At 38.3% G+C, this 23,211-nt stretch overlaps 1 protein-coding gene across 1 annotated transcript; it reads left to right on the forward strand.

The window, feature by feature from the left end:
* Window positions 1-338: 338 nt before the first annotated feature.
* On the forward strand, window positions 339-23,205 carry LOC149845405 (uncharacterized). Its single transcript, XM_089995736.1, has 8 exons — window positions 339-548; window positions 765-911; window positions 1,002-1,099; window positions 22,070-22,142; window positions 22,218-22,278; window positions 22,377-22,462; window positions 22,549-22,638; window positions 22,719-23,205. Exons 1-8 carry the CDS (start codon window positions 441-443, stop codon window positions 22,779-22,781), a joined length of 726 nt encoding a protein of 241 aa, XP_089851862.1. The 5' UTR covers window positions 339-440; the 3' UTR covers window positions 22,782-23,205.
* Window positions 23,206-23,211: the final 6 nt, after the last annotated feature.

Genomic DNA, 23,211 nt, shown 5'->3' on the forward strand with positions numbered 1-23,211 from the left:
GGTGGCAGGAGAGGAGGCGATAATAGTGGTGGATAGGGATTTTGTGGGAAAGATGATGTGAAGAAGGTGACTGGCCGTTTCTCTCTCTCTCTGTAAGTTCAGAACTATCAATTTACCTGGCCCTAACGGTTTCCGTCAAGAAATATTACAGATGTTAACCTCATGGACTAATTTGCAAGAGTTAATCAAAAGGTGGCGACCGATTTGCAAAAGCACAAAAGGTTTTACCAATTTGCAAATCGACAAAAAGGCAAGGACTAATTTGCAAAAAACCCTTTTTCGTTTTGGTGTTCATGTTTGTTCGTGTCATATAGGCCCCACCCCACTTATCCCCCTCCATACAGTTGCGGGGAGACGGATAAAATTGGAGAGAAAGAGAGAGAGAGAGGAGCCGTCGAAAGAAGGGTCAGTGTGCGTGTAGAAGCTTGTCCGGTGCGTTAATGGCGTCACTCGGCATTTCAGGTGGTGCTGTTTCAGTGGGGCGCTCCTCCCAGCCTAGACGAGCAGCTTCGAGTTCGAGACTCAGCAGGGTGGTCTGCATTGGATGGGTCTCTCTCTCTCTCTCTCTCTCTCTCTCTCTCTCTCTCTCTCTCTCTCTCTCTCTCTCTCTCTCTCTCTCTCTCTCTCTCCAGCCAATACCAGTACAACACATCTATGTTTTGCCTCTCTAAAGCAGAGTAGCAATCTCTCTCTCTCTCTCCTCTCTGATTACCACCATGCCTTTCTTATCTCACCAAAAACTAACGATATCTTTGTGAAAAAAGGATCCGGAAGGGATACTTGGTCTGCCTCAGGGAGGGCATATCACGAGGCTGGAATTCAAGAGGAGGCTCGAGAAGGACGCTGACGCCATGGAAGAATTCCGCCGACAAGTCCAAGAAGAACGGCGCAACCGCATCGCCAAAAGACAGGTTCTCACCAACACTACCATCCTGCTTATATTTCCTTTTAGTTTCTTCATCCCCTCTCCCGTGGTTTCCAATTCTAGCTTCTTGTTTTAGGCTCGTGTCGTGCCGGAGACGGATGCCGGGCTCGTCGAATACTTCCTCGACACTGAAGCTCGGGAGATTGAATGCGAAATTGCAAGATTGAGACCCAGGTCCTCACACTCTTCAATTCTACTAATTCTGTATTTGTTTCATGATTCTTGTAATTTGCTTGGATTTTGATGAACGATTTGTTGTTATATTGTATATCGAGCTATGTTTGTTCCAAACCCATCTTCAATTTTAGTGAACAGATTCAGAATTAGATTGTAGATTGATGTTTTCAAGGTTTGAACTTTATGATGTTTCCATCTACCATTTACAGTACAATTTAGCAACATAAGCCCAATCATGTGTGTATGATGCTCTAGTTAACTTGAGAGTGAACCCTCGAGAAGTTTTTGGTAAATGCAGAAGGATCCTTTTGTGGAGTATCTTATGAGCATACACATTGTGTATAACAGATTTATGAAAGGAATAGGGCCACATACTTGTCCCTACCATTGCGCTGAAACGAGAGACAGCCGATCTCTTCGGTCGGATTGTTCCTATTAATGAGTACAGGCCTTCAAACAGTGGGTGAGAAGGGACCAATCTCTCTAAGCCTTAAATTTTCACTTGTTACATCACTGCCCATCATGTGATATATATAGGTATCTAAGAGATACCTCTGAAGGGTCACCATGTATCATGCCAAAAGGTATGATGCATGAGAAGAGACACATACGAAGGAACACTTTATTTCTCAACATTCTTCCACTTGATCCGAGTACGTGAAAGTTTATATGGATAGGTCTTAAGTTCACTTTATCAATCCAAATTTGTTGTTATGTTAACTCTTAAACTTTATGAGCAAACTTGATGCATAACCAACAAAAGAAAGAAAAAGAGAATCATATCTTTATTACCAAAATGTGATCACATAAAAGTCAGTGTACATGATTAAAGGGTTTCAAATAAGTCCATCCTCTTAACATGTTCGGCCTATAATCTCGGGGCCAAACCCTTAGTAAGAGGATCAACTACCATTTCCTTAGTTCATGTGTTATCAATATACACCAAAAGATTCTCTGTCTTCTCCTTTACAACAAAATACTTCAACTCTATATGCTTACAAGACGTAGTACTTTTGTTGTTATTGGAGAATGATACAACGGCTTCATTATCACAAAATACTTTCAGTGGTCTCCCAATGGATTCAACCACCTGAAGTCCTGAGATGAAGTTTTGCAACCAAATAGCTTGTGAAGTTGTTTCGAATAGAGCTATGAACTCAACCTTCATGGTGTGGGCAGTAGTAGTGGACTGCTTCCCACTCCTCCAAGAAATCGCACCACCAGCTAGCAGAAATATGTATCCTGTCGTAGACTTTCTACTGTCAGGACAACCTCCCAGATCTACATCTAAATAGCCGATAACCTCAAGGTGGTGCACCTTTCTGTAGGTTAACATATAGTCCTTTGTCCCTTACAAATAGCGCATAACTTTCTTAGCAGCCTTCCAGTGAGCTAGACCAGGATTCGAGTGAAATCTGCCAAGAACCCTGACTGCAAATGATATGTCAGGTTGAGTGCATGTCTGAGCGTACTGCAAGCTACCAACCACTGATGCATATGGTATCATGGTCATCTATCCTTTTTTTTTCTTCAGTTTGTAGTCAGTCTTTAAGGCTCAATTCATCTTCTTTTAATATGGGTGTCGTAGTAGGAGCACAATGCTCCATCCCATATCTTTTTAGAACTTTATTAATATAAACTTTCTGAGAGATACCTAGTATACCTTTAGACCTATCTCGACGGATCTCAATGCCAAGAACATAGGAAGTCTCTCCCAGGTCTTTCATTTCAAAATAGAAGAATAGAAACTGCTTGGTTTCTGTCAGCATATCTTTATCGTTGGTTGTAAGTAAGATGTCATTTACATAAAGTACCAAAATTATGAACTTACTCCCACTTGTCTTGAGGTATACACATCGATCAACGATGTTTTCAGTGAATCCAAAGGTCAAAATAACTTTGGTGAACTTCATATACCATTGATGGGAGGCCTGTTTAAATCCATATATTGACTTTTTCAACTTGCAAACCAAATGGTCTGACTTATCTTTATAGAAACCTAGAGGTTGTTCCATGTATACATCTTCACTTAATTCACTATTTAGGAAAGTTGTTTTTACATCCATTTGGTGTAGCTCTAGATCAAAATGAGCTATTAGGGCAAAAATAATCCTCATTGACTCCTTAGTCGAGACAGGAGAAAATGTCTCATTGTAGTCAATGCCCTTCATTTGAGTGAAACTTTTAGCAACCAACCTTGCCTTATACTTTTCGATATTGCCTTTAGAGTCTCTTTTGGTCATGAAGACCCACTTGCACCCTACGGGCTTGACTCCTCTAGGCAATTCAACAAGATCACATACTTGGTTTTTGGCCATAGTGTATAGCTCTTCTTTCATGGCCTCTATCCAAGATGAAGATTGCTCACACTCAACAACTTCCTTAAAAGAAGATGGATCCTCAATATCTATGAAATCATTGGGCTCCTGTAGATACACTATATAATCTGGATGGATAGCTGATCTTTTAATTCTTGTGGATCTCCTGACAGGTGAACTAACTTGATCAACCTGTGGATGCTCTTCAGCATGATCCATAAATGGTTCTTCTTGAGTTGGTGCATCACTAAAAGAATCAACTTTTGTTTCATCATTCGAATGAATAATGAAAGAAAGTTTTAAATTTTCAGGTGGAGTAACTTTATCCTGAATTTCCTCAAAAGAGAGATTTTGTAATGCATTTATACCAACAGAACTATCTTCTAAAAATCTAGCTTTATCCGTTTCTACTATTTGTGGTGTATGAGATGGACAATAATGTTAGAATACCTGTATTGAGAAAAGAAAGAGAGAGAGAGAGAGATGAAGAGCTAAGAGAGTTGCGACTGTCTACAAAAATCGTGACCTAAAACGTATATTAATACTTGAATGTCTAGTATGGGTCTGAATCCATTGTAATATCCAGACCCGAATCAAAAAATAGCAAAACAAAACGTACATACAGTAGGTGACTGTGGGTCGGGTTTGGACCCATACACCTAAAACACCTTTTTCAGCCCCCCTCAAGTTGATCATGGTTTTGAACCATGAACAACTTGTCTTTAAGCATCCAAAAATGATCTTTTGTCAAGCCCTTTGTAAATATGTCTGCAACTTGTCTTTCAGTGTTGACAAACTCAAGCTCAAGCTCTTTTTCTTCAACTTTTTGTCTTATAAAATGTTGGTCAATCTCAATATGCTTAGCACGACTGTGGTGAACTGGATTGAATGACATGTTGAGAGCACTTTGATTGTCACACAGCAAGGTAGAGCGAGCAATCGTTTCTCCTACTTCAGTTAGGAGATGCCTGACCCATGTGACTTCAGCAATAGCTGCAGCCATGGATCTATACTCAGCTTCAGTGCTTGATCTAGCAACAACCTTTTGTTTTCTACTGCTCCAAGAGACTAAATTTCTTTCAATAAAGACACAATATCCTGATATAGATCTTCGTTCATCGGGATCCCCTGCCCAGTCTGCATCACACTATACAGTGAGTTCGCGCTCATTCTTGCCTAACGACTGTGGTGAATATATCAATCTGTCCCCAACGGTTTCTTTCAGATATCAAAGTAACCTCTTAACCGCTTCCATATGTCCAGTACGTGGTGCATGCATAAACTGAGACACTTGATTGACTGAATAAACAATATCAGGTCGAGTGAATGTGAGATACTACAACATTCCTATTAGGCTGTGATACTTGGTGGGGTCGTCACACAGATCTCCATCATGAGCACTGAGTTTTTGGTGAAGCACACTTGGAGTTCCTAGAGGTTTGCAGTCTTTCATGCCTGCCTTGCTGAGAACATCCACGGTATACTTGTGTTGAGTGAGCGTCAAGTCATGAGCCTGGTTATCAACTTCTACACCAAGAAAATAACGTAGGACACCAAGGTCTTTCATCTTGAACCTCTGACCTAGTAAATCTTTTACTTCTTGGATGTGAGCTTCAGAGTTCCCTGTGATGACAATATCATCAACATAAATTAATAGTAGAGTGGTCACATTCTGACTTCTAAAAATAAATAGTAAGTGGTCCAATACGGAACAAGCAAATCCATGTTTTTGAATCTCAAGTGAGAAGCTATCAAACCAAGAGCGAGATGCTTGCTTTAGACCATAAATAGCTCTCTTTAGCCTACACACATGTGTTTTGCAATTTTGTTCTTGATATCCAAGGGGTTGTTCCATATAGACTTCCTCCTTCAAATCCCCATGTAAGAATGCATTTTTCACATCAAACTGACTCAGCTTCCATCCATGTTCAACAGCCATGGAAAGAATAATTCGAATTGTTCCCATTCTCACCACGGGACTAAAGGTCTCATCATAGTCTTGCCCTGCTTCTTGGGTGAATCCTTTTGCCACAAGTCTTGCCTTGTATCGTTCAATGGTTTCATCTGGCTTATACTTTATTTTGTAGACCCATTTGCATTCGACAACATTTTTATCAGGTGGTCTGGGAACAACTTCCTAGGTTCCACATTCATGCAATGCCTGCATTTCATCATTCATGGTTTCTACCCACTTGGTAGAAGTGGTTGCCTGATAGTACATAATGGGCTCATCTTCCTTATTGAGTGCAGTTAAAAAGAACTGAAAATCCAAGGAGAAGTTGTTATAGCTGACCCACCTGTCAATGGGATGTCGTATGCGATTTGATTTTCTAACTTCAAGAGTATGAGAGGGAATAGGATCGGTGATTGAAACATGATCTAGATGATTTGATACTTTCGATCTCTGTCTAGAATAAGAAATGCCTTTGTATCTGCCCTGTACAAATGGTAGTGCTTCCTCCTCATTCTGTGACCCCGATGACCCAGTGTTCTCAAATATCTCCTCTTCTTGTTGTACATAATCTGGAGAACATGCTTCATTGGAACTAGCAAAAAGTTCTAAACTCAGCCAATGATAGTAGACTTCAGTTGTGTTGGGAACATATCCGTTGTGTCGGTACCATGATCAAAAAAAATTTCATCAAAGACAACATTCCTTGAGATTCTGATGCGTTTGTTGGTTGGATCATAACACCTATATCCTTTGTAGTCATCTGTGTATCCCACAAACCTACACTTTTGAGCCTTGTCCTGAAACTTGTTTCTCAGGGACTGATCAATGTGCACATAACAAACACATCCGAAGACACGCAGATTGTGATAACTAGGGTGAGCTCCAAAAAGCCAATAATAAGGAGATTTATTTTCTAGAACAACCATAGGCAGTCTATTTATCACATGAACGGCAGAATGAAAGGCTTTTGTCCATAGGTTGATGGGAAGGTTATTGTCATGAAGCATACTCATGGCACTTTCAACGATATGCCTATGTTTTCGCTCAGCAATCTCATTTTGTTGTGGGGTGTGTGGACAGGACACCCTTCTTCCTATTCCGTTATTTTGAAGAAAGAAAATAAAGTCACAAGATGAGAACTCCCCACCTCCATCACATTGAAAAAATTGAATGAACTCAGAAAATTGATTTTTAACCAAGGAAAGAAAATTTTGAAACAAAGAGAAGACCTCTGACTTATTTTTTTATGAAATATATCCAAGTGTATCGAGAATAGCTATCAACAAAGATTAAGTAGTATCTGCTCCTAGATCCAGAAACAATTGGGGCAGGTCCCCATACATCGGAACAAATTATCTCAAAAGGTTTTGAAGCTCTCTTATTAATGGAATGAAAAAACAATACATGACTTTTGCATGAAAGACAACAGGGACACTTCTGACTTCTCTCATCCCCACTGAGACTTTCTTTTGGAATGAGATTATTAGAGACAAGTTTCTCAATAAAATGACTCCCACAATATCCTAATCGACTATGCCATAAGAAAGGCTTATTACATTCAGAAATACTAAAAACATTGGCAGAAGGGGATGAACACGACTCTAATGAAGACTTTGAATCCAGATGAACAGGACAGACAGAATGACATGGAGCTTCTTAAAAAACATACATATTGCCTTGTCTCTTTCCTTCAGCGAATGTTTTCCTCGTGCGTAGGTCCTTGACCTGCACAGAGAAGGGAGTGAATTCAACTGAAGCATTATTATCATCAATAAGTTTAGAAACAGAGACTATTTTTCTTGATGTCAGGAGCGTGAAGAACATCAGAAAGTTTAAGAGTGGAATATGACATGGGAATAACAGTTTTTCCAACATGAGAAACAGGCTGGTGGGATCCATCTCCAGTGACAATCTTACTTTTTTTAAAATAAGGAATAGGGTCAAAAAGTTTACATGCATCGCCTGTCACATGAGTTGTTGCTCCTGAGTCGACAAACCAAGTGCCTTCATCACTCTGCTTCAATTTTAACTCTGATAAAGCGGATATCAGCAGATCTTTAATCTCTTCACTATCTCTGATATTTGTCAACTTTTTTTTGGTTTCTGTCTGTAGACCCTTTCTTTTATTTTCTGGATTATGCCAACAATTCGCCTTGATATGCCCCCTTTTGTTACAAAGGAAGCAAGTGGGGATGGATCTTTGTCCTTGCGCATGAGTTAACATATTGGGAGTGGGAAGCAGACCACGTCCTCCGTGTCCACTTCGCCCTTGTCCTCCTCATCCTCGTCCTCTACCATAAGTCACTCCAGTGGCAAAAACTTCTTGGGAATTTGTGTGAATGTGAGTTTTTTCAGAGAAACTTTTCAGAGTCATTTCATATTGAATCAGTTTGGCTCGTAGCTCATCAAAAGTAGGAAGGACAGGGAGACACAATAGTGAAGTAACTATCATATTGTAGTCGGATCCCAATCCACTCAGAGTTTGTTGCACCATGTCACTATCACTTACCGCATATCCTATAACTGCAAGTTGGTCTGTGATAATCTTTATCTTGTTCAAATATTCCATGATGGTCATGGAACCTTTTGTTAGCAACTGAAATTCTCTTTTGAGAAAAACCATCCTCGCTTGTGAAACCTGTGAATACGTTTGAACCAGTCGCTCCCAGAGTTGCAATGTTGTACAATTGTCAAGGATGGCAACAAGGACCTCTTGAGACACGGTAGATGTGATATATGCAACAACTGAATGATCTTTCCTTTCCCAGTTGAGAAATTATGCATTTTTGACATACACGATCGAACTCGCTCCTTTATCATCTTTTTCTTCTCTCGGGACAAATTCTGGTGGGACTGGAGTGGTTCCATCTAGGTGACCTAAGAGACCTTGGCTCCTTATAAAAGGAATAATTTGTCTCTTCCCAATCAAGAAATTTGAGGTATTCAACTTTTCAGAAACGAGCTGATTGAGAAAGCTTGAAGAAAGATTCGATTAAGAAGAATAAGGATCCATTGAGAAATAAAATTCAACAAGAGTGTTCACAAAGTGCTCAGTCTCCTCCCCCCCCCCCCCCCCCCCTTTTTTTTAAATAAACAGGAGACCGCAGGCTGTCAGATTCAGAAAATATTGAGGCTGAACATTGAACTTTTCTTTACTCTTGAAATTTTTTGAGATTGACGCGATGAAAAGAAAATTTCACACGTTAGATACGTTTTCAGGTAAATGTAGAAAATGAGAGTTAGGGAAGAAGAATGTACAGCAAAAACTGGTATATTTGGATATGCAAAACAGATACAAAAGAGAAGATCAGACAAAGAGAACAAATCAAGTGATACCAAACAAAGGCGGATCTGAAATAGGTATCGATTTGGTGTTTCACATGAATTGATTTCAGCGATTCACGTGAATCGATTTCAGTGATTCACGTGAAAAAGAATCTGCCCTTTTTGCACAGTCTGAATTCACGTAAACAGGGTTTACGTGAATCTCAGATTACCACGAAGAGATCAAACCCACGTGAGATGTGGGTCAGGTGTACAAAAAATTTCAGGAAGAAGGAAGAAATGAGCCACGTGAATCTCAAGTCCACGTGAGGTGTGGGTCGGGTGCACAAAAAATTTCAGAGAGAGAACAGAAATAAAAATGAAAAGAAGGTGAAAGGAAGAAAAGTAGAAGGGGAGGAACGAAAAACCTCAAATCTCCGATCGTCGCACTTGCCGGAAACCTTCTTCAGCCCTCAGATGGATCTCTGCTCTAATACCATGTTAGAATACTTGTATTGAGAAAAGAGAGAAAGAGAGAGAGAGAGAGAGAGAGAGAGAAGAGCTAAGAGAGTTGCGGTTGTACAGAAATCGTGACCTAAAACGTATATTAATACTTGAATGTACAGTATGGGTCTGGATCCATTGTAATATCCAGACCCGAATAAAAAAATTAGCAAAACAAAACGTACATACAGGAGGTGGTTGTGGGTCGGGTTTGGACCCATACACCTAAAACACCTTTTTCAAATAAAACCTGAAACCTTTTGACCTTTCTGGATAACCAATGAAGAAACTGTTAGAAAATAACATATATATGTATATACTTGAATATATATATATACATACTTTTCGTAATACAAGAGTATGTATATGTATATATATATATGTATATAACTATATATTTAAAGTATATACTTATATTCTTGTAATACCTTTTTATTTATTTATTTTTGTAATTTTATTTCTTTCTTATTTTTTTTGTCTTTTTGTCAAACAGCCATAATTGACTAGAGCTGTTGGGCTGTCAAAACAGCCAACAGCCTTTTTGTCAGGTTTTGTCAAACAGTCAAAATGTTGATTGTTTGAATAGAGCTATTGGGCTACTCCCAACGGCTCTAATTAGAGCTGTTGGGAGTAGCCCAACAGCTATTCCAATAGCTCCTCTCATGTAATCTCTCTATAAATAAGGGCATGCTGCCCATTGTAATTTAAATATAAAGGTAGAGGGTTTTACCTCTTATATATTCAGATTCAAGTGCATTTATGCACTATTCTTATGTTTGTATTGTGGAGCATTTTGTATGTTATTTTGGTTTACCATATTGGGTGAATGTATGTTTTGTCAAGTTGTTTGTAGACTTGATTGTGTGTAAGATTCTTTACATGGTATCAGAGCTTGGTGTATGATCAACCGTGCATTGGCGAGCTACCTCGTAAAGCATGCCTTCTCTCTTTCGTGATTGGTGTTTTTTTTCTTTGGATTCATCATGGGTGAATTTTTTCCGCACAATACAAGCAACTCCAACTTCATTCCGCCATTCAAACTTGAAGGAAGCAACTATAACGTTTGGGCGCGACACTTGGAGACATTCATCAAGGGTCAAGGTTTGTGTGGATTTGTAAGAGGTACTATTCTTGAACCCACTCCTAAAATTACATTAGGTGAAAATGACGTTGAGACTAGTCTTGAAGAAAAAAACAAAGCCATAGAAGAATACTACAAAAAATTAGATGAATGGGAAATGAAAAATGCCAAAATTCTTTCATGGATGCTTAGTGGAGTTGAGACAAAAATTGCCTCAAACCTTTTGTGTTACAAAAAGGCAAATGAAGCATGAGAATATCTTAAAGGTATGTTTACCGAAAAAGATATGGCTCACAAGTATTATCTCCAAGAAAAAGTTAGAAACATTAAACAAGGAGATAAGAATGTAAGAGATTATTTTATGGAGTTATCTTCCATTTGGACCCAACTTGCCCAATTTGAACCCAAATGGGAAGGAAAGTGTATAGAAATGCGGAGAGTTCAAGTTGAAGAATAGAGACTTTTCGCTTTTCTCTATGGTTTGAGACCCGAGTTTGAACAAACAAGGGCCTCCTTGCTATCATCTTCATCACCTCCTCCTATTCATGAGATTCTCACTAAACTTAGTGGAGAAGAGACTAGGCTAAACATGAGTAAAAATGTTAGTGTGCTTGCTACTTCTAGCAATGGTCAAGAAGAGTATTGCGCACTTGCCACATCAAAACCAGGACACTATATCAAGCCATATAAACCTCCTCATTTTAATAAGAATCAAGGAGAATCAAAAATCATTTGCCATAATTGTAATGAGCCCGGTCATATTAGGCCTCAATGTCCTAGATACAAATATAGGCATCAAGAAAAGCGTGTTGCGGCTGCACCATCAAAACAAGATGAAGATACTTTGAATCTCAAAGACCTCACCAAATCATTATCTCAACTGACGGAGGCATTGCAACCACTGCTTAAAGGATCTACCTCAGGAGCGGCCATTGCAACCTCTTCTACTCCTGGTATGTGCTCTTGGCTTCTTGATTCAGGAGCTTCTTTTCATATGACCCCACATAGATCTAGACTATCCGAATGTCAACCTAATTCAAATGCATCATTTGTTTCCATTGCCGATAGTACTGCCTTGGAAATAGAGGGTGTTGGAATTTTTAAAAATGATTTGTCAAAACATAACTTTTATATTATGAAAATAAGACTTATACCAAAACTTCATCTTAATCTACTTTCTGTTTCTCAAATCTCGGATCATGAATGTGATGTCATTTTCTCATCAAGTAAATGTTGGGTGCAGGATTGCCAGTCCGAGAAATTGATTGAGGAAGGTTCTAGGCAAGGAGATCTCTATTATATGGATTTCCTTTGTATTACAAAGGAATCATATTGCAACATTGCCCAAACAAAAGACATACGGACTTGGCATCATAGACTTGGGCATCCAAATATAAGGAAATTAAATTTTGTACCTATTACCAAAAATCTTTGTAAAGATAATTTTGAATGCAAAGAATGTTTACTTGGTAAAATGACAGTCTTGCCTTATGGTCAAAGAATTTTTTACTCCTCAATGCCTTTTGAATTAGTTCATTCGGATGTATGGGGTCCTGCTTATGTAGCCTCTAAAGGAGGATTCTCCTACTATGTTGTGTTTATTGATGACTTCACTAGATATTGTTGGATTTACTTTCTTAAGTATAAATCAGATGTATTTGCAACCTTCAAAACATTTCATAACATGATTAAAAATCAATTTGAAAGTAAACTCAAAATTCTCAGAACTGACTCTGGAGGAGAATACTTGTCAAATGAGTTTAAACAATTTTTAGAAAACGAAGGAATTTTACATCAAAGATCATGTCCTAGAACCCCGCAACAAAATGAAATTTCAGAAAGGAAACACAGACATATTATGGAAACTACAAGGACTCTTCTTATTGCTAAAAATGTTCCAAAAAATCTTTGGGTTGAAGCTGCATTAACCTCAGTATATCTTATAAATAGGATGCCTTCCAAAACTTTATCTAATGAAATTCCTTTTGAAAAATTATTCAAATATCAACCTGACTATCAAAGACTAAGAATCTTTGGTTGCAAATGTTATGTTTTGAATAATAAAGGAGATAAACTATCTTCTAAAGTTATTTCTTGTGCGTTCATTGGTTATTCAGAAACACAAAAAGGATTTAAATGTTATGATACCAAAAATGATAAACTTCTCATTTCAAGGAATGTTAATTTTGTTGAAAATGAAAGTGGATTTGAAGAAAACATGTTGGAAGACGTAAACTCTGATTATTCTTTCTTGTTCAAACTATTGTCTAATGATGAAAATATTTATGTAGAACCAGTTATTGAAAATAGAAGAACGGTTGAACCAATAGTATACACTAGAAGAAATCAAAATGCATCAAATGAAGGTGTAAATCAAAGTAATCATGAAGCATCAGAAATTCCTTCAGAACAAACCACTATTCGTAGATCAGAACGAACCTCAAGAATCTCAAATAAATTTGTGTCTTATGATTCATTCTTTCCTAAACATAGAGCATGTCTTATAGCTATCCACTCATATTTTGAACCCTCATGTTACAATGAAGCAAAAAATTTACCTGAATGGATAAAAGCTATGCACATAGAATTAGAAGCTCTTAAAGATGCTAATACTTGGGAAATTCTGGATTTACCTATAGGAAAGAAGACAATAGGTTGTAGATGGGTTTTTAAAGTAAAAACCAAAAGTGATGGATCCTTGGAAAGGCATAAAGCCAGGCTAGTTGCCAAAGTATATTCTCAAGAATACGGAGTAGATTACGAAGAAACTTTTGCTCATGTTGCCAGGATGACCACTGTTCGAATGCTTGTAGCTATTTCAGCTATTAAAAATTGGAATATATTTCAAATGGATGTTAAAAATGCATTTTTAAATGGAAATCTCAATGAGAAAATATATATGGATATTCAACCTGGATTAATAATTCCTTCAGGTAAAGTGCTTAAATTAAAAAAGGCATTATATGGCCTCAAACAAGCACCTAAAGCTTGGTTTGATACTTTTAACAATGTTATTACAAGGTATGGTTTTAAACCATGCTATACTGATATAGCTTTGTTTATCAAGAACTCTTCTGCTGGTATTATAATTTTACTTTTATATGTTGATGATATGTTAATTACAAGTAGTGACAAGGAGGGAATCAAGAAAGTAAAATAGTTTTTGAAAAATTCTTTTGAAATGACAGATCTTGGGTTTCTAACATAGTTTCTTGGTATAGAAGTTTCATACTCTAACCGAGGATACATATTGTCACAAACAAAGTTTGCTTCAGATATTATTGACAAGTCAGGACTTTCAGATGATAAAATTGTTGATACTCCAGAGATTGTCGGAATGAAAATGTGAGCCGATGATGGAGTTCCTTTGGACAATCCAACTCCCTTCAGACAGCTAGTGGGATCTCTTATGTATTTAAGTATTACAAGACCAGACATAGCCCATGTTGTACATATAGCCAGTCAATTTCAACATGCTCCAACATCAGCTCATATGAGTGCAGTCATGAGAATTATTAAATACATCAGAGGCACTATAAATAAGGGAGTCTTTCTGTCATCTTCTTCCTCCTTAGATCTTATTGCATATTCTGATGCTGATTGGGGAGGAGATCCAAATAACAGGCGCTCAAAAACTGGTTTTTGTATAATTCTAGGTGAATCTTTGATTTCATGGAGGTACAAGAAACAACAAAAGGTATCATTATCATCTACAGAAGCTGAATATAGAGCAATGGCAACTACTACTATGGAAGTCGTGTGGCTCAAACAACTGATTTCAGATATGGGGATTCACCTTCAGAATCCTACAAGATTGTGCTATGACAATAAGAGTTCGATATACATTGCTCGAAATCATACATTTCATGAAAGAACTAAGCATATAAAGATAAATTGTCATTTTGTTCGTGAAGAATATTTGAAGAAGACTATTGATCTTCCTTACGTGACATCAGAATATCAACTTGCTGACTTCTTCACCAAGGCACTGTGCTCACCAAGATTCAACTTTTTACTTGACAAACTTTCGGTGATTTCACCATAAGTTTGAGGGAGACTGTTAGAAAATAACATATATATGTATATACTTGAATATATATATATATATATATATACTTTTCGTAATACAAGAGTATGTATATGTATATATATATATATGTATATAACTATATATTTAAAGTATATACTTATATTCTTGTAATACTTTTTTATTTATTTATTTTTGTAATTTTATTGCTTTCTTATTTTTTTTGTCTTTTTGTCAAACAGTCATAATTGATTAGAGCTGTTGGGTTGTCAAAACAGCCAACAGCCTTTTTGTCAGGTTCTGTCAAACAGTCAACTTTTGACTGTTTGAATAGAGCTGTTGGGCTACTCCCAATGGCTCTAATTAGAGTTGTTGGGAGTAGCCCAACAGCTATTCCAATAGCTCCTCTCATGTAATCTCTCTATAAATAAGGTAATGCTGCCCATTGTAATTTAAATATAAAGGTAGAGGGTTTTACCTCTTATATATTCAGATTCAAGTGCATTTATGCATTATTCTTATGTTTGTGCTGTGGAGCATTTTGTATGCTATTTTGGTTTACCATATTGGGTGAATGTATGTTTTGTCAAGTTGTTTGTAGACTTGATTGTGTGTAAGACTCTTTACAGAAACCACTGATTGTCTTGGGGTCAAAAGCCTTAATGTGGGGATTATATAATTTTGCTTCTGCAAGACAGCCCCATATGTGCATATAACTATTAGAGTTTTAAGTATTACCAGATCAGACCTGCAGTCGCTCGTTGATCAGCCTTGCAGAGGTTCCTTTTCTTCTCAGCAGCGTCTTGTTGGTTCCTCTTTTAATGAGAGAGAGAGAGGTCCAGAATATCTATTTTAGCAGACATGCCCTTCACGTGTAATGTCCTTTTATGTTACAATCAGATTAGGGCTGCAATCCAATGACTAAACATCCCTCAATAATATAACTTAATTACATGGTATGTTTGGATTTTGGATCCATATCCGATCCAAACCCGAAGCCATAAAATGACGTCTTAACAACCTCCCTCAAGATGAGCATGTATTTGAATCATGTTCATCTTGCCTTTAAGGAACCAAAATCTTCTTATTGTGAGACCTTTGGTGAGCAAATCTGCAATTTGATTTTTTTGTTTCAATGTACCTCGCTTCTAGTTCTTGATCTTCAATCTTTTGCCTGATGAAGTGTTAATCTATCTCAATATGTTTTGTTCTTCCATGATGTATATGATTCACTGAGATCTTTATCGCACTTTGATTGTCACATAATAAAATCGATTTTGGTAAAAATTCTCCTAGCTCAACCAAAAGATGCCTAATCCACGGCAATTCGGATGTAACGGAAGCCATTGCACAATATTTCGCTTTTGTGCTTGACCTAGCAACAACCCTTTGCTTTTTACTACTCCACCAAACAAAGTTTCTTTCAAGAAACACACAATAGCCAGTCACTGATTTCCTTTCATCAGGATCTCCAGCCCAATCTGCATCTGATTTTGTCTTCTTTTCTCATACACCAAACCGTCTCCTATAGTGCCCTTCAAGTACCGCAAGATCCTCTTGATCGCCTCCATATGCACAGTCCTTGGTTCATGCATGAATTGTGACACTTGATTTATAGTATAAACTATATCTGGCCTAGTAAAGGTCAGGTATTGAAGCATACCAACTATACTCCGATAGTTGGTTGCATTCTCATATATATCTCCATCTCCATTACTTAGCTTCTGGTGAATGGGAGATGGTGTGGCCACTGGTTTGCAGTCCCTCATTCCACTCTTATCAAGTAAATCGATGGTATATTTATGTTGAGTCATTGTTAACACCTCTTTTTTGCCTATCAACTTCAATCCCAAGGAAGTACTTTAACTTTCCAAGATCTTTCATTTGAAATCTATAGCTAAGCAGCTCTTTGATCTCTTGAATATGTTCTTCTGAATTTCCTGTAATTATCATGTCATCTACATATATGAGAAGAAGTGTTATGGAACCTTTTCGTTTGTAGATAAACAAGGAATAATCAAGATATGAATGAACAAATCCATGCCTCTGAATTTCTTGAGAAAAAACTTTCAATCCATGAACGTGATGCCTGCTTTAATCCATAAATGGACTTTTGTAGTCTACACACATAAGCATTCGGGTCATCTTGGGCATACCCTTCTGGTTGTTCCATATACACTTCTTCCTTTAGGCTACCATGAAGAAAGACATTTTTAATATCCATCTGGTTGAGTGTCCAACCATAATCAATAGCTAGAGACATAATAATCTGAATGGTACCCATTTTTATCACTTGACTGAATGTTTCATCATAATCCAATCCATGCTTTGATACCATATTAGAGTTTCAAGTATTACCAGATCAGACCTGCAGTCGCTCGTTGATCAGCCTTGCAGAGGTTGCTTTTCTTCTCAGCAGCGTCTTGTTGGTTCATCTTTTAACGAGTGAGAGAGAGGTCCAGGATATCTATTTTAGCGGCCCTTCACGTGTAATGTCCTTTTATGTTACAGTCAGATTAGGGCTACAATCCAATGACTAAACATCCCTCAATAATATAACTTAAGTACATGGTATGTTTGGATTTTGGATCCATATCCGATCCAAATCCGAAGCCATAAAATGACGTCTTAACAATAACTTAGACATAGTTTCCTACCTGTCCACAACTCATAAAGTGTCGTTGAGACAACCTTAGTAGGAACTTTGTTTAAGACATGTATGGTTGTTCGCAGAGCTTCACCCCACAGGGTGATGAGAAGGGTTGAGTAGTTCAACATTGCACGTACCATTTCTTTAAGCGCACGATTTCTTCTTTCAGCTACACCATTCTGGTATGCACTTTCTGACATGGTGTACTGAGGGATTATTCTTTCTTTCCTAAGAAATCACGCTAATGGTCCTTCCTGTTATCTCATCTCGGTGAAATGCCCATAGTACTCATCACCTCAATCTGATCTGACTATTTTTATTATGTCCCTTGTTTGTTTCTCTATTTCTTTCTTAAAGTCTTTGAAAACATTATAGACTTCAGATTTTTCAAATAACAAGTAGAGATACATATATCAGGAGTAATCATCAATGAAAGTGGCGAAGTACCTTTCTCCTATATGGCAAGAAGAGAAGGGTCTGCAGACATCCGTATGAACAATTTTCAACTTGTGGTTGCTCCTTTTGGCACCTTTCTTGTATGTGTTGGTTTGCTTGACCTTTATGCAATCCAAACACGGTTCTTTAATTGTGAATTTAATGGATTTAAGAATCCCTTCTTTCACAAGTCGTTGGATCCTATCTTTAGAGATATGACCCAGACGACGATGCGAGAGCATATAGGATTGTTCATCTAATAAGCCACATTCATTGCCAATAAACACATTTTCTGAGGAAAAGATTTCATAAATTTGGACATTAGTTTTTAGACGATATAATCCATCACATACATTCACAGAACCAACAAGAACTGGATTCTTATAAATAGTCATTTTTTAATTTTCAAATTTAAAACAATATCCAATGAAATCTAGTTTTGATATAGAAATGAGGTTCCTGTTGTATGTTGGTACATAAAATGTATCAAATAAGTCCAAAATGAACTCATTTCTCAAAATCACTCTGTAGGTTCCAACGACCTTAACATGTGAGCGCATCTTGTTTCCTGAGAAGATGCTCCTTTTATGATCCGTTGGATCCCTTTTGTTCAGGAAGACCTGCAAGGTATTGGCAATATTGACAGTGGCACCCAAATCAATCCACCAGCTATTAGTGGGAATGTTGATCAAATTATATTCATGAGAAACAAATGATAAATTATCTTTCTTTGCCAGCCATTTCTTATGCCTCATGCAGTCTGCCTTTAAATGTCCCTTCTTCTTGCAAAAGAAGCACTTGATAGAAGATTCTTCATGGGACTTGGCGCCTGACCCATTGGATACAAATGCATATGAGTTTCTCTTTGCCTTTTTCTTAATGACATTCTTCTTTGGTCCATGCCTTTTGTGACCTTTATGAGAAGATACGTGAGCACTATGTATCTTCTCTTCTTTCAGTTTCTCTCCTCAACACACTTGGACATCAAGTCATTGAATGTTCATTCGTCATTATGAGTGTTGTAAGAGATCTTGAAGGGTCCATATTCACTAGGCAGAAAAAATATTATTAAGTGGACTAGGAAGGAATCAGATATGTTGATCTTCATGTCATTCAATTGAGATGTTATATTTCTCATTTATAGAATGTGTTGTCGGATGTTCCCCCCACCAGTATATTTCATAGATATTAACCTTGTCATCAATGTGCTAGCCCTTACTTTATATGAACTGACAAACTGCGCCTCTATAGCTTCCAGAAATTCTTTTCTTGTTCTACATGTGGGTATGTCACTCCTAATATTCTTAGCCACACGAGACTGCAGGAGCAGTAGGCTAAGTCTATTTGAGCGCTCCCACTTATCAAAATCAAATTTTTTTTCAGTTGTGCTATTGTCAGTTAACGGTGCAGGCTCAGGCTTGCGCAGGGCTAAATCTAGATCCATATAACCTAATGTGAATTGTACAGTTTCTTTTCAATCACTAAAATTTGATCCATCTAGAAAAAAAATATGACTTGAACCATCAGGAACCACAGAATTAGACACTGTAATGACAAAAAGACATTCATAAATATTCATGCACATTCGAGATTTGAAAAGGTAAATGCAATAATAAGACTTCTTTATCATTTACACTTTTTTAGGCAAGTGCTAGGGGTCATTATGGCCCCACTTTGGTGAGTACCCATAACACGCAAATGCACTTCGCCTCCCACTATTTGATAAAACTGAAAAGACATGTAGCCAGAGACAAGTCGACATGGCACTTTTGGGTGCTACATGTTTCATGTGCTGGGATACACTCTTTTCATTTCATCCTGCTAGACTTTGAACATGACATCACTGCCTTTGGGTAGTCCATCATTTCTTTAAGTCTGGCACAATTCCAATATTGACTCATTCTATTATTGGTACAGAGTAACTTAATTAAGCATACATTTGACCACTTTGGTGATTACAAATGCATCTTAATCAAAATTCAAATGCCATGCTTTATGTCAATATTGTTCATATGATGTATAAAAAATACATATTTCTAAAACATAAATGAAACATCATGCATCATAATGTGTATGAAACAAACTAAATGTTATACAGGGAATGTGCTTAAAACTCCTTAATTGATTCTAAAACTGAATGAATCAATCACAATGATACTTCAAAATAGTCCAAGAAAGCCCCAAAATCATTAAATCGACACCAAAACCATTCAAACCGGCCATTTTATTCATAAAAGGTATTCAAAAACATGATGAACCAGTAAAAATGGCCTCAGAACCGGTCAGAAAAGCAGTGAACCGGTGCAGAAAACCCCTGAATCAATCCGGAAAAGCTTTGAGTCGGTCCAAATACAATGAATCGGACCAGAATGGACAAAAACGATCTCAGAAAACACTAAACCAGCCCTTAAATGCCTCGAACCGGTTCTGTACAGTTCTGAACCGGTCCCAGAATGCAAAGAACCGGTCTGAAATAGATAGAACTGGTCCCAGAACCAGTCAGAACCTGATGAACCGGTTCTGGAACCGATTTGTCCAGTTTCGGACAGATTTGTTCTGGAACCGATTTTTCCAGTTTCGAATAGATTTGTTCTGGAACCGATTTGTTTCCTGTTGTCCAGAACGGGAACTGGATCGGGTCGGGTTCAATTATAAACAATACCTGGGATCCGTAAACTTAATGGATCCAGGATGTTATGCCTGGTCTGAATCCGGAAATCCGAGGAACCGGGATTCGAAAAACAAATGGATCTAAATCTTGGATTTGGATCTCGAAGCGCTCCGCCGACCCAGGATCCGTAAACTTAATGGATCTGGATCGTTATGTCAGGTCGGTGATAGTGGCAGACCCGGATCTAGAAAACTTAATGGATTTGGGTTGCGGGTCCGGATCTCGAAACCTGAAGTAGACCCAGATCCAAAAACAAAAATGGATCCAGATTACAGGTTAAAGACCCGAACCCTACAACGGGCCGGGTCAGGATCCCGCCGGATCGGGTCTGCAAACTCCAGACCCGATCCAAAGTTTTAAATAAAACCCGATGGGGTTTTTATTTTTCATCTTCTCGAAACTTCTGAGAGTTTCGAGAAAGAGAAAAGGGGAAGCAACGAGAGGAGGGCGGACCACCGGCGACCGACGTCTCTGGTAGGGGGGGCAGAAACAACGTTGTTTCTCGTCGTTGCTCCTCGGCCCTAAAAGAGGAAACGACTGGCGACGGGCAGACCGAAAGCGGCAAGCGTCGGGCGGACCACCGACGTCTCCAGCAAGGGGGTGCAGAACAACGCCGGGAAAAAGGTTTTCCTGGCATCGCTCCTCAACCCTGACCTGCCGGTGTCTCCGGTGGGTTCGATCGACCCATAGAGGGTAGACGACCTTCGATCGGTAGTCGATGGTCCCGACGATCCGCCGACATACCCTGGCGTTGGCAAACCAAGAGAAGAGGGGATTTGAGAACCCTTGGAAGCTGCATGTCGCCGAACGGCAAAAAACACTTCTCCCCCCCCCCCCCCCCCCCCGACGTCAACCTGTGGCGACCCTAGATCCGACGATAAAGTCTTTCCCCTTTATTTTTTTTTTTTACAAATGCAATATCCCGGCGATGACTGGCAGCATATGTTGTCGGCCGGGACAGGGGAAAAGGAAAAGACCAGTGTCGAATCGCCGATTCGAGTCTCGAACCGAAACGGTTCGATTCCTGAGACGGTCGATCCGACCCGGTTCTGTAGAATCGGGTCTCTGTACGGGTCAGGTCCAACTGGATCTGATTCAGATCCAAAAGAATCTGAGTCGGAACCGGTTCCTGAAATGGACCCCGGTCAAAAAAGCACGACGGTTCCTGTTTTCCCTCTTTCTGTTTTAACAGAAATACAGAAAGTGGAAAAACATGATCAATGGGGAAAAAATGTATGGGGGAACCAGTTTGATATCACAATGTAGAGTATTGTATGAGCATACACATTGTGTATAACAGATTTATGAAAGAAATAGGGTCTCATACCTGTCTCTGCCATTACGCTGATATGAGAGACGGCCGATCTCCTTAGCCGAATTGCTCCTGTTGATGAGTACAGGCCTTCAAGCAGTGGGTGAGCATGGACCAATCTCTGTAAGCCTTAAATTTTCACTTGCTACACCACTGCCCATCATGTGGTATATATAGGTATCCAAGGGATACCTCCGAAGGGTCACCATGCATCATACCAAAAGGTATGATGCACGGGAAGAGGCACATACGAAGGGACACTTTATTTCCCAACACCTTTATCTTTTCCTTTTATCTTTTTTCTGAGGCATAAACAAGTTGGGATCTGTCCCCATTAAGGTACCATTTGGTTAATATGTATAATGTGACTAGCAATCTAGATATCACATTCTACAAACATGAAGAATTGGATTGAGGATTGTTCTCAAATCTCTTCGCCTGAATTTTGTTGACATGTGCCTTTATGTAAGCATCTCCATTAACAGATGATCTGTGCCTTTGTACATTTCCTGGCTTAGTTTTAGAAATTGTACGAGGAACCAGATTATGATGAGTGGAACTGATGCTCTATGTAAACCATGCTGGTCTGCTAGCATTCAAAGATTTTTTTTCTTCATAAACTGAAACAGCAATATTGTGTTATGAGGTGAAGGTAATGTATGCAGGAAGATGGCACCTCATTCTGTGTTTCTTGGCTTAATAAATTTGCTGGCATGCTTACTCATTCTGTTAATATAATGAAATTTTGCAGGTTAAACAAGGAGTTTTTTACACATGTCGAACTTGAAATCGGCCAACTACGATTTGCTGTCACAAAAACAAAGGTTTTCTCTTGAAATAATAAGTTAAAAATATGGTTCAATAGAACAACTTTTGCAGATCTGTTGATCCATTTTCAGGACATGGAGGATAGGCTGATTGAACTAGAAGCCATGCAGAAGGTTCTGCTGGAAGGAATTGGTCGGTTCCTATCATCCTTAGAATATATAGATCTTGAGGGTATTTAACAGTTATGGCTAACCATGAAATAATTCAGTTTGTTTTGTTTCTTGCAACAGAAGCATATGATAAGATGCAAGGGGACCTAATACTAGCAAAAGAAAGGTTGGCCCGAATATTGCAGTCGAAGGATAAGAAAGCAACTGTATGTATTATCATGGAGTTATATGAACCAGTCTTTGTTAACTATAGTCTGGTTTTCCAACTAACACGATGCTCTCCTTGAGACAGTTGTTGGATATGGTTGAGAAAAATGAGATCAATCGATCACTGTTGACACTTCTTGATCAAAACATAGCAAGTGCACATGAGAATGAGCAGGTAGAGACTTTTGCCAGCTGGCTTGTTATTTTAGGTAGGTGTTCTCTTTGTTTCTCATGTCTTTTCTGTCTATTTTACAGAAACAAGCAGCAGAGTATATGGAGAAAGTCCGTTCAGCGATTTTGAAATACATGACAGTGTAGGAAGCAAATCAGAAGAGTTTAAGATGCTACCATGTATTTTCATCAACCTCAAAGTCACAGATTGGCCATTTAATTAGGGTTCAGTTCTTTATCATTTTTATATATGAATCAAGTAATTGATGTGCACCTATCCTCAACCGTGGCATTAGTGTTTCTGTCCAAAACTAGTATACCCAATGTATGTGTAACTTGAATGTTTTTTGGGATGTTAGAAGTCTCTTCAACAAAAAGTTTTGGGGAATTTGTTTTGAGGCTGTTGTAGCCGTCCTCACTGATTAAGCAGCGGAAGGGTGAATGTTATAACTGAAATAGTATGAGATGAAGAGGATTGAGACCGTTTTATTGGAAAATTGCAATCAATATCCCATTGTATCAACATTTTCTGTATTCAAGTTTCATCTTCCAATAAATTGGCTCGAATGACTGATTA

The sequence above is a fragment of the Nuphar pumila genome, chromosome 2, assembly GCF_984573655.1.
Source record: "Nuphar pumila chromosome 2, dmNupPumi1.hap1.1, whole genome shotgun sequence".
NCBI lineage: Eukaryota > Viridiplantae > Streptophyta > Magnoliopsida > Nymphaeales > Nymphaeaceae > Nuphar > Nuphar pumila.

Bases quoted from the DNA above. Each gene is read 5' to 3' on its own strand.
- LOC149845405 (XM_089995736.1), top strand. From the start codon at position 441: ATGGCGTCACTCGGCATTTCAGGTGGTGCTGTTTCAGTGGGGCGCTCC. The intron at 22,143-22,217 runs GTTTTCTCTTGA...ATCCATTTTCAG, and splicing joins TTGCTGTCACAAAAACAAAG to GACATGGAGGATAGGCTGAT. The intron at 22,463-22,548 runs GTATGTATTATC...TCCTTGAGACAG, and splicing joins CGAAGGATAAGAAAGCAACT to TTGTTGGATATGGTTGAGAA.